The 18,012-nt window shown below is 33.1% G+C and overlaps 1 protein-coding gene across 1 annotated transcript in view; it reads left to right on the top strand.

Moving 5' to 3' along the window:
* LOC108575027 (alpha-tocopherol transfer protein-like) overlaps positions 1-8,275 on the top strand; it is a 12,149-nt gene extending 3,874 nt beyond the window's left edge. The window contains exons 2-5 of the mRNA XM_017937723.1: positions 3,600-3,738; positions 4,675-4,834; positions 6,042-6,511; positions 7,919-8,275. Coding sequence (XP_017793212.1) covers positions 3,600-3,738; positions 4,675-4,834; positions 6,042-6,511; positions 7,919-8,070 — 921 coding nt within the window. The 3' untranslated portion in view covers positions 8,071-8,275. The remainder of the gene's footprint in view (positions 1-3,599; positions 3,739-4,674; positions 4,835-6,041; positions 6,512-7,918) is intronic.
* Positions 8,276-18,012: the final 9,737 nt, after the last annotated feature.

Genomic DNA, 18,012 nt, shown 5'->3' on the forward strand with positions numbered 1-18,012 from the left:
ACTTTTTCATTTCATTTTTGTTAAATAATTATTTTATATAATATATTTGTATTCCTGTTCGAAGAGACTATTAGAAATGGAAAATAGCGTCATATTGTACTAAGTAGAAACAAATTATAGTTACTTTTTTCTGCACTCACAATGTACCAACATCTCAATTCAGTCTTACAGGTTGTTAAACATTATTGCCAACAATTTCTGCTGAACACTTTTTATCAAGTTTTCATATGCATATTATCGATCTTCAACCTGCAATTATCAAACCTTGCTGAACTACTATCAATCTATGATTCTAGCAAAAAAAAGTCCTCTTTGAACTCTCAATCAAAGAAAATTTACATAATATCCGGAATCGTTGTACATTTTCTTCGAGTTGCTGGTTTCTATAAAAATCTTCAATTTCCTGAGTTTTCTAAAACCAGTTACTTAACCTATATTTACTTAATCCATTTTGCCACTCGTTCGAAATTATGTTTGTTCATAAGAAAAATTACTGTACTCTGTACATCCATAAAATCAGAGATTCGTATCATTATTCATTAGTATATCCTTTGAAATCAAAGGCACAAACACTCTGTAAGTTAATGCTGTACTAATTTTTGTCCGATAAACCTAATTTATTCCGATAAAACTTTGTCAGTATCTTCTGTGAGTATAAGCAAGAGAAAAGTGTATAAACATATGTATGTAGGTCGTTTGAAGCTTCGTCAGAAAGTTACAGCAAAAATACGAAATACGAAAGGAATGACAACAAACTGGTGCTCACTGCGATACAAGACCAAAATAGCACTGGCAAAATTTACATTCAACACCTTAAACAACCTCAGATCGTAAACACAGATCTCACAAACAGGCTAGATGTAATATCCCTGATCTACTCCTATTTCGTATCGTAACCTCACATCCGTTACCATTTTCTTCCTATTTCGTATTATCGTTGTAACTCATTAATAAACCTTCAAAGGACCCATGTTTATATAACATTTTTCTCTTACATATACCCATAGAATACACCGACGAAGTTTCGAATCGATCGAGGAATTGATCGAAAAAAATTGGGACACCCGGTGTATATTCCCAATCTCCGAGACCAAAATGAACACCTTCCGTAGTAAAGAAAGAGGATCGGTACATTCTGTGCGTCTACGAAATGATCAGTCACGTTACTCACTAGGTAAAGAGTAAGTAGAGATTACACACGGGTGATAATTCAGAATTAAGCGAGAGTAACGCGAAGAAAGAAGAAGAAGAAATAGCGGAGAACGCGCGACGCCATCGATTACTTTTCCCAGGAGGAAAAGTGAAACACGGATTCCTCTCGGTCAGCCGTGACGAGCTGGAGAAAGTTTAACGTTGGGCAAGCCGCTTCTGGTCAGCATTAATTTCTCACAAAAGAACGATGTGTATCTCGAGTATTTGCGTAACCTGTTACAGTGCGCATTGCCCGTTGCATGTGCAACATTGCAACAAGTATCGCGCTTATTATCCACCGTCGAACTGAACGGTGATTTCCTCCTCGTTTCGATGTCAACCGTGATATTTGCGTCAACTACGAGATTACACAGGACTTTGATGAAGGTTTTTAGGTGACACAATGTTAACGTGTGCCTTTCAGAATTTCTGTGTAACGAGTAATACGCCAACTTGTAACAGTTTCATGGAAATGGTCATTGGGTCAGCGCAGTTTATTTTTACCAAGATTTCAACGCAGTCCTTGAAAATTTCTTCTCAATTCAATTTATACCTAATTCAGATTCGAATAATTTCTGGACAGTGTTTCTCTTAAGTGTGATCAAAGTGTGTAGATATCTGATGAATGTAATTTTTAAGTAGAACGAGATTTGATACAATTTTCTGAATGCTATTTGAAGCATGATATAAATGACTCTTTACAGAGAATTTTTAGTTTTATTTTCGTGTTGTTTTGGTTTGCGCGAAATGTAATCTTTTTACACGTGAAACATCTTTATCGACGAAACGTTCTCACACGAGATGTGTGTGTACGCATTCGTGATGCACAATTTTCTACAACTTATGGCACTTCCGTGCAATTCTCGTTTATGAATCCTGCTCGTGTAAAACGCGTACTGCAAATTTGTCTCTCTGAAATACATTTACATGTACGTGGAGGTTTTAGCCCTGTTGATGTAATTTTCGGTAACAACGGGTACACTTACGAAATCTAGCGGCAGCAGAATTTTCGTTTATAAATTTTATTCGTGCGAAATGTATAAGCGAGTAATTTACTTACGTTGTCGACGTAGAATTTCACGTCGGCGAAATTCGCGACTGAGAAATTTCTATTTGCGAACGAGAACTCTGTGCGGCATGGGAAACGCGCGCGTAAAATCCCCTTCTACGAAATTTTCTTCCGTGTTACGTCGTGAAATGGGACTGTAAAAAATTTATTTCTATAAATTTCATCTGAACGGTGACATCGAAAAATTGAAATTCGTAAATTTTACTAACGCGTGTGATATTAAATTTGTATAAAGAATACCTAAAGCTTTCTTACCTAATCTTTTTTTATTTTTAACAAGTTAGTAAAAATTCGGCTTAACTCTCGCTTTAATTTAATTTACATAAAAAGTACCTTTACAAATTACAATATTTTTTACATTTGACAAGTTTATGAAAATTTCGTTTTAATTCTCACTTTAATTGGATTTTAATCTAATCTGATGGAATAAAATTTCAATAAATTTTAAAAAATTTAGGTTTGCAATTGTGACGAAGATTTTAATAAATCTTAGGAAGAAAAATGATCTTTTCTCGATTATTTACTGAATATTGAGCAGCTACGATAATGCAGGAAACAATGTATTTTCCAATTAATTGCGCAAGTAGTCATTACACATGCAAGACTGCGTTGGACGTCATAATTAACATACTTAAGATTGCTATACGATGTCCCATCGAGTTACATTTGACTTATTACCTGTCATAAATTAGCTTCTCAAGAATAAAAAGTATGTGGAAAAGATCGATAGTTTTGCAAACGCAATGTGATGGCATTTGAATGAATACTCGAATGACTGTATATTTATACGATATGAATTTTATTAATAGTAAATTACAAACATTATTCTGCAATCAGCACTAATTATTTTTTACCATGGTGTCTGTGATTTTGATGTTAATTGGAACATCATTTTCCCTTCAATTAGTGTATTTATTTAAAATTTATATAAACCTTCAACCACGCTAATTTCTAATACTTTCCTTCTAGATTTAAAAATATGCTGTTCGTTGATAGAAACGACTAGAAAGTAACAGAAATGCTAAGTTTCATTATTTTTTAAGAATTAATTCAAAGCAAATTTTTAAATTTGATAGAAATTGACTGAAATCATATTAAAATTTTTCAAGAATTTAGAACTGTATTTCAGGATCTTTTTCGCAAGTTAAACAAAATGAAGGATTTTCAAAAGAATTTTTATTAAAATATTAGAAATTTTAAACGTAGTTCTTAATTCTTAATTTGGAATTCTTAATTTTAATTAAAATGAAAGAAGAATTTTTCAAGGACACTTACTAAATTGTATCTCAGGATTTCCTTCATAAGTTAAACTTACGAATTTTGGTTGGAATGATTCCAGATGTTGCTGATTCAACCATCAGAGGAGATGTCAAAGCAGATTCGCGTGGAGCTGAACGAAAATGTGACGACACGCGATAAAGACGTGGAAATCATCAAGGAGTGGCTGTCGAAGCAACCACATTTACCTCAGTTTGATGGTAATTGCACCGCGATCGATATTCCTCGTTAAATCTAACAAATTTACATGTTTCAACGTTTCCTTAACATTTCTTCAGCAAACGAATAATTGAATGATATTTGCTTAATGATGAATTATTCCTGGAAAATTTAGTTATTACCGTTAAACGACGAAGAGAGATAACAATCGAGTGAAAATCGATTCCATAGTTCGCTAATTAAATTCTTTTTCAATCACAATTATTAGGCACAGTAAAAAGTAACAATAAAAATGGCAAATTATTCGAGAAAATATTATATCTGGATATTACACGTTTTGCATAAGTTCTTTGTCACAGCAACTCGTTTATGACTTATGGTGACTTGTTTATCTCGTTTCTTCTGAAAGAATTAATCCTGCAAAAAATGGTAATTTCATAGCTGTGACATTTAAACGTTTAGTCAGTGTAAAGAAATATGAAGTAAAAAGGAAGAATATGGAAACATTCGTATTCCACGGTATTCCGAATTTTAAAGTGCTTTTAATCTTTTGAAAAGTTTCGTCCCTCTACATAGGATGTCTTAAAGTACAGTTCAAATAAGATAAAGTAACTTTCTTCCTTCTCTGAAAAATCTTGTTCCGCAAATTAAAAGTATCACAGCGAATTGTTCGTGTTTTCATTTATTTTCAAAACTATGAAATACAGAAATAAAATTCCGAGGAAGTGCAAAAAATGAAACGTGACGAAAATATCCCCGACTTGTGTTAAGGATAAAAACAATTCAAAAAAATCACGGTGCAATATAAAAATGACAAAATCGTGTTGTTTGTCCGAACATCAAAACGTGTTCTTAATTTCGCAAATAAGATTAACGAGATCGCTCGGTGAATTTCCATTTTTCATTCTCACGATTGTTTACCAGCTTTCGACGTTCCTTGCTCCTGTACTTGGGTCTCTTTTTTTCCTCCATTCCAGACGATCACAGGCTAATGACGTTCCTGCGTGGCTGCAAGTTCTCCTTGGAAAAATGTAAAAAGAAGCTCGACATGTATTTTACAATGAGGACCGCGATCCCGGAGTTCTTTTGCAACCGTGACATCACCAGACCTGAACTCAGAGAAGTCACCAAAATTATGTACGTTTTTCTTCTCGTTCTTGAAAACATTCCCGGGCAAAGTAAAATTTGTATTTATTTCTATGTAATTGTATTAATTCTTTTTTATCTGATCGATTCTGTTCGAAACGAAACATAAACGGGGGAAACATAAACGTAAGATGGAGGATTTTAATGGAAGGATACTCCTGTGATTGTATGTAAATAGTAACATTTCAGGTAGCCCTGTCGCGTCTCTGAAATCGAAAATTTCCTAATTCGTCCGGCACGAGTAATTTTCGCGACACCATTGACACGAACCGCAAGCCAAGCGAGAAACTTTCTGAGGCAAATTTACATAGCGTAACGAGAAAAGTTCCCGCTCGTTTTAATAAACTCCGACTATTCGGCATTAAGTTCTATTTTCGCGGGGACGAAAAAATGATGGTGTTCTTCCCGTGGCTTTCGAATGTGTCTCCGGAGGGAATGAGGGAAATTAGTCGAGTCAGATTGGCTTGATTATTCGCTTCGTTACACTTTTTGTTCGTTTGAAGGAAGAGGAAGGTTGACTGAAATTCAAGAGCGTGTTGCAAGAAAGTATTAATTGATCAATTGGGCGAGTTTAGAAGTTCATTTCGAAGGGTTATTATGAAAGAATATTATCAGGAATTCTATGTGTAACATTACTGTTAACTTTGCTTCAGTTTTCTTCTCTTGAATTGTCAAATACAGCAATATTTCGTTAATAGAAATATACCGGGTGTCCCAATTTTTTTGGTCAAACTTTGTCAAACTTTGTCAGTATGTTCTATGGGTATAAGTGAGAAAAAAATGTCATATAAACATAGGTCGTTTGAAGCTTCGTTAGATAATTTTTCAGCAGAGAAGAAAAGAACAACTAACGTAAAATCATCTTTGCACTGATTTTATCCACCATCTAAAGAAAGTAAATATAAATAACATAATTTTTGCAGTTTCGTAATTTTACACAATGTTCATATTTTTTACCAATTCCTTCTCAATTTTCCCTGCTAAAATTGTCTACCTTTATTCCTAAATTTTCTTTTCCATTTGCTCTGTTACTATTCTTCCTCGGTCAGTACAAATTTCTTCTCAAACTTTTCAACATCGTCAATTTCGAAATCCTCTCCAACTCTTCGTACAAATTTTCCACAAGTCTCTTCTAAATTTTTCCCAAATTTCCTTCCAATTTGCCTCGCTGTAATTTGCACGATACTTATCCTTCCAGTCAAATACCTCCACTGCCAGGTCTGACTAAAAATGGCCGCCGTGTGATCGTGATGCGGGGCATCAACAAGGATCTCCCGACTCCAAATGTGGCTGAAGCGATGAAACTGGTTCTGATGATCGGTGACGTACGCCTCAAAGAAGAATTAACCGGTGTAGCGGGGGACGTTTACATCCTGGACGCGAGCGTCGCGACGCCTGCTCATTTCGCCAAGTTCACGCCGTCCATCGTGAAGAAGTTCCTCGTCTGCGTGCAAGAGGCTTATCCGGTGAAGTTGAAGGAGGTGCACGTGGTGAATGTCAGCCCATTGGTCGACACTATCGTCAATTTCGTGAAACCGTTTCTCAAAGAGAAGATTCGCAACAGAATCTTCATGCACAGCGACTTCAAGACTTTGTACGAGTATATTCCTAAGGAGATCTTACCGACTGAATATGGCGGCGACGCTGGACCCATTCAGGCTATTCATGGTGTGTAAAATAGAAAAGTTGTTTAACAATGTTCTTATGTAGGGCGTATGGGAATGTAAGGAGAATTGAGAAATGGATTTATGGACTATGGTGTGGGTTAACTTGCTTAGATCGTCACCGTACGACTCTCTTTTTCCCGCCGTTCCCAAATGTGCGTCGCCAAGGGCCTCGAGGGTTGGTTGACGATGCTCGTGGCGTCATAGTCTTCGGGCCCGATATCACCTACTCCTATTACGTCGAGAATGCCGTCTCGACGGCGCGTCACGGCGCCCTCGAATTTTCTTAAAGGGTCGCTCACGACTGGCCGTCCTCGGCCAGAGCCGTCACTCTTTTATTATTGTTTCACAAATATCTCATACATATACATATGCATACATTCTGGTTCGGCCCAGCGTTCGGTGGTTCCCCGGGCAAACAAACGCTGGGTCCTTGGTCTCTGCCCGTGTCAGCTGCACCCGTGCCATAGTGCACCTGTACCCTACACTTAATTGCAAATAATTTTCTTAATTCTGTATATATTATATACTGTACTTAAAAAAAATTTCATATTTCTGTCAGAAAGTACCCTAATTCGGAATAGGGTGGGCGTAAAATTAATTAAACGTTTCTACGTTCTCGCAGCAGTGTATTTTACACGAAGACTATTCTCGCGTTGTCTGAGCGTCGTTCGCAAAAAGTACGCGTTGTAGGGTGGGCGTAAAATTAATTAAACGTTTCTACCTTCTCGCAGCAGTGTATTTTACACGAAGACTATTCTCGCGTTGTCTGAGCGTCGTTCGCAAAAAGTACGTGTTCGACGGTCTCGTGAAGAGTGTGAACGCGTCGTCCTGCCGATCCCTGTCCACTCCTACGCGAACAGGCCCAGGGAAAAACCCAAAGGGGCGAGTCGTCCCCACCGAGCGCGCTGGGTCCGGCTTCAAGGTGCTCGCTTCACCGTCTCCGGGACAGATTTTCTCACATTTCAGTTAACACTTCCCTAATATCTATCGATTTCTAAGAAAATTTCAGAAGAAAAAGTTGCAATTCAGACACACTCTTCAATCGTGTATAAAAATTGCAAACACTTTAGAATTCATATTTCCCACTGTCATTTTCTCCATTTTCCCCCGTAAATTCTATCAATTCTAACATCACATTCGTACATTTCACTAAATATTTTCTACCTCTTTCAATTTCATTTTTCTTCTTTTTCCCTTAGTCCGAAATTACGAATTTTTGAATTCTTATTTTCCGATGTTTAATCGTCCATCATTCGTCTAACGATTTTAATTTGAAATTTTTCCTTCGTTCTTGTTACAACGTTTCAACATCTTGCACAATTTTCAGCGTATAAAATATCACACTCTTTTATTAGATTTATCAAAATTCACCCAACTGAATGAAAACTCATAATTTCTTCTCCCTCAGAAACCTGGATCAAGAAACTGGAAGAATATGGTCCATGGTTCTCCGAGCAGGAGTCCGTAAAAACGAACGAGTCGCTCCGACCCGGAAAGCCAAAGAATTTCGACGATTTGTTCGGACTGGACGGATCGTTCCGGCAGCTTGTGATCGATTAAACTCAGCGCTCCTCCACTTGTCGATCTGTGACAGCTTGATCAGTTTTCATTTCGGTGCTAACTCGAGGAAAATTCACTCCGGGGAGAAAGGAAGAGATAAGACGTCCTCGCGACGATGTCCATCCAGGAGAAACGTGCTATTTCGATGAAAAATTTTGAATCACTCGTCCCACGTATCAATATCGAATTGTTTCCTAATTTTCCTACCAGCTGAATATGAATTTTTTTCAATATTCAAAAAAAATACTTGAAAAATACTTTATTATTAAAAAGAAATTTTTAAAAGCCTTTTTACATACTTTGGAAAGTAATTCTGAATTTTTTACCGGAATTACATATGTGTTTGTACATGTTTCATGTATTGTAAGAAACTCTATTTATCTTTTGTACGTCGATCGACGATTGACTCTGCGCTTTGTAACACTTTCAAGAGGATCGTTACGTTTATTTCCTGTTTTGCTTGTGCACAATGTCGGTGATGTTGATTAAATCGTAGAAAAATTATAAGAGGTTGGTTAAACGTGTTGGAGCAATTTATATACATATATATGGATTTTTGTGGTTAAACTGGTGATACTGTACGAATTTTGTTTTTTTTTTGCGAGGAAATTTCACGAAGATTTTTTGTGGTTTTACTGATCTCGTATACGAATTACACACTCATAGCGTATAACTGCTGTATTTAGTTAGCAAACAGGTTTGGAGAGCTTGACAGTAATCTCGATGATAATTATTTTATATGGTATTTTTTACGATTCCTTTTTTATCGTTTGTTGAATAAACCACTGTTTCATTAGATACAAATGTTTCAATAGTTCCGACGAACTTGCTATTTTGAATACACCGAATGTATCAAAGATTTTGTTGTTCATTAGTAATAATATTTCTTTCTTTCATAATTACTGGATCATTTATCATATTTCTGTAAATATTATTAAAAATTTTGTAACGCGTATTATTCTATATTTAAAGTAGCAATATTAAGTTCGAAAATGTGAAGTATTCTTCTGGTAACTGATGATATAAATTTAGCAAATGATTCTTTAATTATTTCGAGTTATGATGTTAACATCCATAAACCTTCATCTATTTGTACAGATAATAGATGCCATTTTGATTATTCTCCGTCGATTAATAATTCACCAATAATTAGTAAATACAGGATTGAAGAGCTTGGAAAGTAACGCTGCTACTTAAAAAATATTCTGAATAGAAAAAGGAAGAAAAAAAGACACTTACTTTATTCGATCAGAAATTAATATTTAAACAAAGCTAAAAGTAAATGTTTACACGTTAAATTCACTCTGAATGCTAACAATCCAATGATTAATAAATATACAATTAGATAGCTTAGAAAGTAAGGCTGCTGTTTGAAAAATATTCTGATTGAAAATAGGTATCTGTTTTACCTAGTCGAAAATTAACGTTTAAACAAAAGCAATGGTGAATTTTTACGTTTGTTAAATTTTGAATGTTAGACTTTGTAATTTGAATTTTAATTGGCAAATTCGATTAAAAATAGACTTTGAATTTCCAATCGATTTTTGCTGTAAAAAAGTTATAATTTCCTCTCGAGAATTGGAAGAAACTATTCTGCGAGTGATAAGTGGTAAATAATCGTAGACTTTCGTTTCAAGCACAAAACAATTCAGCTCTGCGTCGTAATTATCCGTACATACGTAATTCGTTCATTTCGTTGTAATTACAGCGTCGAAAGTAGGTTAGAACGCGTACGTATCGCGTAGTACTTTCGATTTTTGAAAGTACCTTCTTTTTCAACTCCACACCACGACCCACATTGTGGGAAATAGGCTCGGTTCATGTGCAATGTACGATATGTATATCTCTGTAGAAACTAACAAACGTGAAGAGATCGTTCTTCTCACAATTACAGCGTTACGTGTATTTTACAACGAAGAAAAACACGAGTATATAGAGAGAGAGGTGTAGTTCTTTTCTTTATTTTTTTTTTTTTTTTTTTTTTTTTTTTGTACAGTATATGACGTTCTGTAATTAACGTAAGAAATAGTAGATATTCTTTTAGTAGATATAGAATGTAGTATGATGAAAAGAAGAAAAACATTTTTTCTCTTTTATTTTATTTTTTAAATCACGAATTTTGAATTCGTAGTTTTCGGTATTTAATTATTCACCATTCATGTAGGTAATTTTATAGACATATTTCTTCTTTTAGTAGATATAGAATACAGTATGATAAAAGAAGAAAAGCATTTCTCTTCTTTTTCTTTCAAATTGGGAATTATGAATTTTGAACTTATATTTTTTGGTATTTAAACGTCCACCATTTATCTAATGATTTTATAGACGTACTTCTTCTTTTCATAGAAGTAAAATATTTTTCTTCTCTTTTTAAGTTTGAAATACGAATCTTTGACTTTTTATTTTCTGATGCTTGATTATCTAAATCATTCATATAATGATTTTAATTTGAAACTTCTACTTTACTCCTATTCTCCGTCCTTGAAAATTTTCAAAACGTATTTGTTTATACAAAGGAGTTTGTATTTTATTAGAAATCATTTCCTTTCAAAGGTGAGTCCTAAATAATACGTTTTGTAGCATTACACGTAGATTTACAACAATAGCGTAGTATATATATGCATGTAAGCATGTAAAGTAGTATATATAATATTTTTCAATGATATAGTTTGATATTAAAAATTGTTTCAGACAATATTTCGAAATATAGTTAGTAACCAATTGAAATTTATATTACAGTAGTGTAAATACGTCGAAAATAGTTACATGTAAATTTCCATTTAATACCAGAATGTGTACAACGCGTTTAAGAAATATATAAATATATTCATTTTGTAAAACACAAATATTTTTTTGTATTTGAAATTGTATCAAGTACAGTCAGTTTTGTTTTGTAATTCAGTATTGTCCTTGATAACATTTTATCGTTTTTTGATTAATTTCAGTGCTCAGCAGGATAAAATGTTTCAGTTTACAAGTTACTGGAGCAACCATAATCGCATACAACGCTCGAACGTGGAAAAAAATAATATCTTCAGTGTATAACGTACGTGACAAATGAAGCAAACTGAAAGATTATAAAAATGTTCTGTGGAAATTTTAAAAATTCTCCATAAGATATGAAAAGTTCCTTTTTTACGTATAGAAATCATTAATCTTTCAAATTTCTTTTCAAATTTCTCTTTTTAAACTCCTTTCTTTTCACAATCTTCTTAAATTTCTTTCTTTTCAAAATCTTCGCCAATTTCTCTTTTCAAAATCTTTGCAAATTTCTTTTTTCAAAGATCTTTGCATTCAAAACCTCTTCAAATTTCTCTCAAAAATTTAAAAATACCTTTGTAATTACCATATTTGGGAGTTCAAATTTCTTTCTTTTCAAAATCTTCGCAAATTTCTTTTTTCAAAGATCTTTGCATTCAAAACCTCTTCAAATTTCTCTCAAAAATTTTACCTTTCTAACTACCATATTTGGGACTTCAAAATTTTTTTCTAAAAATTACAGAATTTCTTTGTGTACTCAAAAAAAGAGGAACTAAAAAATTTCTTCATACCCAATAACACATCCGCAATTGCCTCGAAAGTTAAGTTGACACACTCGAAAAATCGTGAAATAAAAATTAGATTTACAACTTGTTAAATTTCACAGAGTACAAGAAGAAGTGAATCGTCGACAGCTTACGAAAGATTAATTGCCCGTCGTTTTTCGAAGCTGGAAAGTACGCTGCGTTTAAATAATTAGAAGAAACGAACGAGGTCAACGTCGAAACTATGAATGTTTCGAATGAAAATTGACAAACCGCTGAAACAGGTGCGTGAAACGACTTGCTTCTTCAACTTGTCACTTTTTGCCGTGCAAGCATCGAATCACACTCTCGGCCAGAGTTTTCAATTAATTTCACCTGTACGTCGATGTGTGGAAAAAAAGAGTGGAAAAATGAACGGAAAACGAATGCAACGTCGAGTGAAAGTGACCGACTAAGTTCGAAACAACGTCTCTAAATTGCCCGGGTTTCCGTTTACGTTTACTCGTTTTTCTGCTGTAATTAGGATATCCCGGTAATCGAGCGCAACGTGAAACGATCCAACAGTCCATTTACAGGGAACGACATTCTTCAATTTCATGCCAATCTTTCATTATTTCTTATCGTTATTCCATCACTTTTTGTATGCAACAAATTTTAAGGGAATCTAATCGTCTCTGATAAATTGTTTCAATTAATTCGTCGTTACTTGTAAATTATTTCGTTTTCTTCTCATGACTGCCTTGTATCGGGAAAAAAATAAGATTACAATTTAAGAAGAATAAATGAAAAATTAGGTAGAAAATAATTTTTTATTGCGATAGGTTGTTAAGGAAGAAAATTACATTTTTTTCTATTAAAATATAAAATCATTACTGAAGCAGAATAAATGAGAAATAAAGTGGAAAGTAATTTTTTATTAGGATAGGTTGTTAAAGAAGAAAATTACATTTTTTTTTCTATTAAAATATAAGATCACAACTGAAGTAAAATAAATGAAAAATAAAATGGAAAATAATTTTTTATTAAGATAGGTTGTTAAAGAAGAATGTTACATTTTTTACTATTAAAATATTAAAGATAGTAAGTTACTAATGATATAATTCCTGATAGAATAATAAATTTGTTAAAAGGAATATTTGTCAAATTTGTACGTTTTTAAATGGAAATTTGTTTCCTGAAATGTTTCGAAACCTTACGGAAGCTCCGCTTCGAGGAAGCAACGTGATTTTATAAAATATTAAGAGGAAACTTCATGAATTAACGAAGGTTTGCATCTTGTAAAATGTCCAAGGTTGGAGTAGAATTTTTTCTGATTTTATTTATTTTAAAGCTATTCGAGAAGGTACAATTGTGATTTTTAATGTTTTTGTGATTTCCTTACAGCTACAAATTATTCGTTAATAATGTGTTTGAACTGAAAGCTGGGAAATGATAAAAATAATTAAATAAAATGTGACAGATAAATTCAGAAGGTGGAAAAGCTTCTTTTCAATATTTCTTTCTTTGCAAAAGCAATCTTTGGAATTGAGTGCAAGATGAATATTTCTCTGCTGCAGTATGTCATGTCGAACTTCTTGAATTTCATTTGAAAGTTTTACTAGCAATCTTACGATCTTCCAACGCATTTCATCAGTTTCTTGCATTACTTTCTTTACTGTACGATAACTTGCATTAAATATTACTTTCTCTATTTAAACAGCCATCCTTTATCATCGTCCATTACGTTTTATCCATTTCTTCTTCACTATACAGTCACTTTAACTTCCCGACGAGCTGTTTATATATTTTATAATTTTTCTTTGATATTTTTAGCTCTTTTTATTTTCTACTGAAATTGAATGGAATAGGATTATTTTTATTCTGAAGAAATACTCATTTTCCTTAATTATCAGACCTATTTATGAATTTATTTAACTGTTTCTTTCGCCACGTTTGAATTGAGCGCACGAATTCATTTTGAAATTTTTTTAAGGTGCATTATACTTCTCTAAAAAATTTTCTCGTTCAGAGAATCATCTGAATCAGGTCAAATATTAAAGTTTGATTTTTTAAATGGTTGTTATAGATCCTTTTAGTTCTCGTTTAAATCTCCATTCATTCAATATAATTACCATCTTTTTACTTAACTTTATTCAACCGTCTTACATTTATTTTTAAAATTTTACTATCAATTTTCCAACCGTTCATTTTTCTTCACTTTTCAGAAAATTTCCAATTTTCTAAATTTTAACATTGAACGTTTCGAAAATGTAAATTATTTACGAGCATTAAAATTCATTAGTATAGAGTTCCAAATTAGTCAGAGGAAGTGTTAAAATTATTTCTAGAATATTACAAAATTTTTCCACAGAAAATTTCCAATTTTTCCAAATTTTAACATTGAATGTATGTAAATTATTTACAACAGGCGGTTAAAATTCATCAGAATAGAAAATTTCCAACTTTTCCAAATTTTAACATTGACTCTTTGGAGAACCGTTCGAGATAGAGCGCTCCAATTTTACCTAATCTAATTTCTTTCGGTTCCCAAAAAATCCAGCGAATTTAGAAAGAAAAAGCCGACTATGACCGTAATTCTGTGTGTTTTGAAGTGGAATGACTCCTACACAACTACCCGAAGAATTAAATGCGAGACGAGTAGTACTTACTTTCTTTCCCCAGAGAATTAGCCCCCACTCCCCTCCCCACCTGCTCGTCCTTAGCCACGACTGGAAGATCGTCGGCAAGTCACAATCGCCGGTCAGTCAGTCAGTCAGTAAGTCAGTCAGTCAGCGACATAATCGATCAGTCGGTGAATCTATCGAACCGCGATCGGCCCACCAGCGCCGATTCTCCTTGGGATTCCCCGCTGACGAATTTCCTGGCTGACAGTGCGTTCACCTCTTTCCCATGTGTCCTACAGTGTCCAATTGAGTTAACACTGTGACCGAATGTCGATGTCTGTCGACTTACTCCGTTGACAAGTCATCCTGTGTACGTCTCTCGCGGAAAATTCCCTTCAAACTGTGCTAGCTGAATGATTTTTGGTTATTTTCCTTTTTTGTTTTCTTTACAACGAATCGTAGAATGTAGAAAGTGAACGAAATTGGTGCTCAGAGGTGGTCAGAGAAAGAAAGGTAAGGTTGAGATGAGAAAGTCATTAATTAGCGTTTAATTGCCGAGAATAGTGGTAATCGATACTTATGGAGTTTTTAGCTTGAGAAAGGAGATACTGGTGACGAGAAATTGTTTTTTTTTCATTTGGTTTAGCAAAAGTGTAATGTTGAGAACGGAGTGTAAATAGTTGAATGATAGTTGTAGAGAGTGCAGGAATTTGGGAAAGGTATTATATTTTATTTGAAAAAAATTGTGCATATTGTTAATGAGAAGTTGTACAAATTAGTGAAATAATCGATTTAGATGAAAAATTGTAAAATATTTGCATTACTGGAGGGAAGTATTACCTTTATTAATTTCAGAAATTTGGAAAGATATTATAGCTTATTTGAAAAAAAGAAATTGTGGATATTGTTAATAAGAAATTGTAAAAATTGATGAAACAATCGACTCAGATGAAAAATTATGCAATATCTGTTGATTGATAAATTGCAGTACTGGAACACAAAATTGCCTTCATCGATCTCAGAAATTTGGAAAGATATATTTTATTTAAAAAAAATTGCGTGCATTCTTAAATACAAATTGAAACAATTGATGAATTTTTCAAGTAAATCTTATTAAATCCTTGCTTTTTCAACATTTACGCTACACAACATTCTCTAATATTCGCACTGACACGCTTATACGTTAAATTGTTCGTAAAAGAAGAAGATAAGAATTAATATTCTTCGACCACATATCTTCAGCGCAATTATTCGCATCTGTGAATATAAATGACACAAGATGAACATCTCTCTCGTTAACTAGAATTTCAGGTATTATAAATGGCGCTATTAAAATAATATATAGAATTAGTTTCGACTAGACAAAACGTTTAATCGTCACCAGGCGTTTTAATATTTCTAATTGAAGCCGCATTAATCGAGTCAATGGTAAACAGTATAGTGTTCGTTTGCATTGAAAGTGCCGACTTAACGATTATCATGCAGTATGCATGATTTCGATGAGTCACACGAAATCGACAGCTAAATCATAAATAATAACGCCGATGAAGCTTCGTTCGATTTAACGTCAGTCTGTTATTACAGTCAGTGAAACACAGTAGAATTATTCGTTAAATTAATAGTGGAAAAAATTATGTAAATAACTAAAATTAAATAAAAAAGTATTAGCAATTCTTTCTAAGACTGTTCACAAGAAGCTTTAAAATGAATTACGAAAATTGCTTTAATACTTGGCAAAGTTTTTCCTAAAATTTTTCACAGAAAAAGTTATTCATAACAAACACTAAAATTGAATACAGAAGAGTTTCAAAATGTTTATAAGACACGTTAGAATTATTTATGAAATATTACAAAATTGTTTCACAGAAAATGTCAAAATTAGAAAATTATTTAATTTTCTTTATAATTTCTGGTGCTCGAAAGTTGAACGAAAAAAAGAAGAAAAACGTTGAACGAACCTTTTTAGAGACCTGAAGCGAATAATACGAGAAACCGAAGCAATAATATGGGAAATGTACGTTGAATATCGAAATTTCGGTATCGAAGTAGAGTCACGATAATTTGTCTCCTGGTTAGTGGAAATCACGGGAGCATGTCCAATAAGATTGCTACTTTCCTGACGGATGGAACGCGATCCATAATTGCAGTACAAGTTGTAACGAAAGTATGCAACCGATCATTAGCTTGTATCGAACTGATGCATTCGGTCGATGTACTTATCAAATTCTCAAGGATTTCTCTTCCTGCTTCATTCTCGTTTCTTTCCACTTCGATTTCGATATACTTACTCGTGCTTCTACCTTTTTTTAGTTTAAAGTGGAAGACCACCGTTTTGTCGATACAAAAGTTTGTACTGTCTATTTTGCAATCATTTATTTGAATAGTAAAAGTTTCTTATTTCATAAAATTTGAGTACCTTTTGGAATTACTTTAATTTATCAATGTTTAAAATTTTGTTACTTTTTTATTGTATCTATTTTGACCATTTCTAATCTTCTAATTTTTAAATTTTACCACTTTCAGTCTTCTAATTTTTCAATTTTACCACTTCTAATCTTCTAATTTTTAAATTTTACCATTTTTAATCTTCTAACTTTTCAATTTCACCACTTTCAGTCTTCTAATTTTTAAATTTTACCACTTCAAATCTTGTAATTTTTAAATTTGACCATTTCTAATCTTCTAATTTTTAAATTTTACCACTTTCAGTCTTCTAATTTTTCAATTTTACCACTTCTAATCTTCTAATTTTTAAATTTTACCATTTTTAATCTTCTAACTTTTCAATTTCACCACTTTCAGTCTTCTAATTTTTAAATTTTACCACTTCAAATCTTGTAATTTTTAAATTTGACCATTTCTAATCTTCTAATTTTTAAATTTTACCACTTTCAGTCTTCTAATTTTTCAATTTTACCACTTCTAATCTTCTAATTTTTAAATTTTACCATTTTTAATCTTCTAACTTTTCAATTTCACCACTTTCAGTCTTCTAATTTTTAAATTTTACCACTTCAAATCTTGTAATTTTTAAATTTGACCATTTCTAATCTTCTAATTTTTAAATTTTACCACTTTCAGTCTTCTAATTTTTAAATTTCACCATTTCTAATCTTCTAACTTTTTTTCTTACCCCATTCTAATTTTCTATACATTCCTTGAACGCAATAATCTTACTCCTCCAAATATCACTGTTTAAAGTAGTCCAAAAGAAAAGACAAAAAGCACAGGAAAATTCGAGTTCAACGACCCTCGACAGGTTCAATTTCCGATTTTCTTAAGTCACTCCTTTTTATCGATTATTTATTTAACATTCTAAATTCCTGGTGAACCGAGGCACAGACAAAATATTTAGCGTTGATGGCAAACGTCCACTTTCCAAACTTCCTGCGCGCTCGACTTCCTGAATATCTCCGCGAGATCGTTTTACCGAGAAATCTCTCCGGTGGAATGCAAATAACTCGCGTGGTGAACACAATTCGAATCTTCGCCTCGTACGTTCTTTCTTATCGCGAAATTAACGTCGTTCACTTTATGGAACCGCCGTTAATGTGCTCATCGTGCCTTTTCCACGAAAAGGTAGCCATTTTAAAGGCAAGCGTATCGTGGAAACGTGATTTCCTTATTTATTCAACTAGTTAACGGAGAAAGAAGTGTCATTCCGTCATTCGAATGACCGATATTTCACACGGAATAATTCTGTTATTCATGAGTAGGTTCACATTCACTTTAATATGTGTACAAGAAAAAAAGATTGTAAAATGAAGCAACTTTTTAAACATTTTTATTTATTTTCATTTTATATTTTTTTTTAC

Source organism: Habropoda laboriosa, unplaced genomic scaffold (genome assembly GCF_001263275.1).
Source record: "Habropoda laboriosa isolate 0110345459 unplaced genomic scaffold, ASM126327v1 scaffold204, whole genome shotgun sequence".
Taxonomy (NCBI): domain Eukaryota; kingdom Metazoa; phylum Arthropoda; class Insecta; order Hymenoptera; family Apidae; genus Habropoda; species Habropoda laboriosa.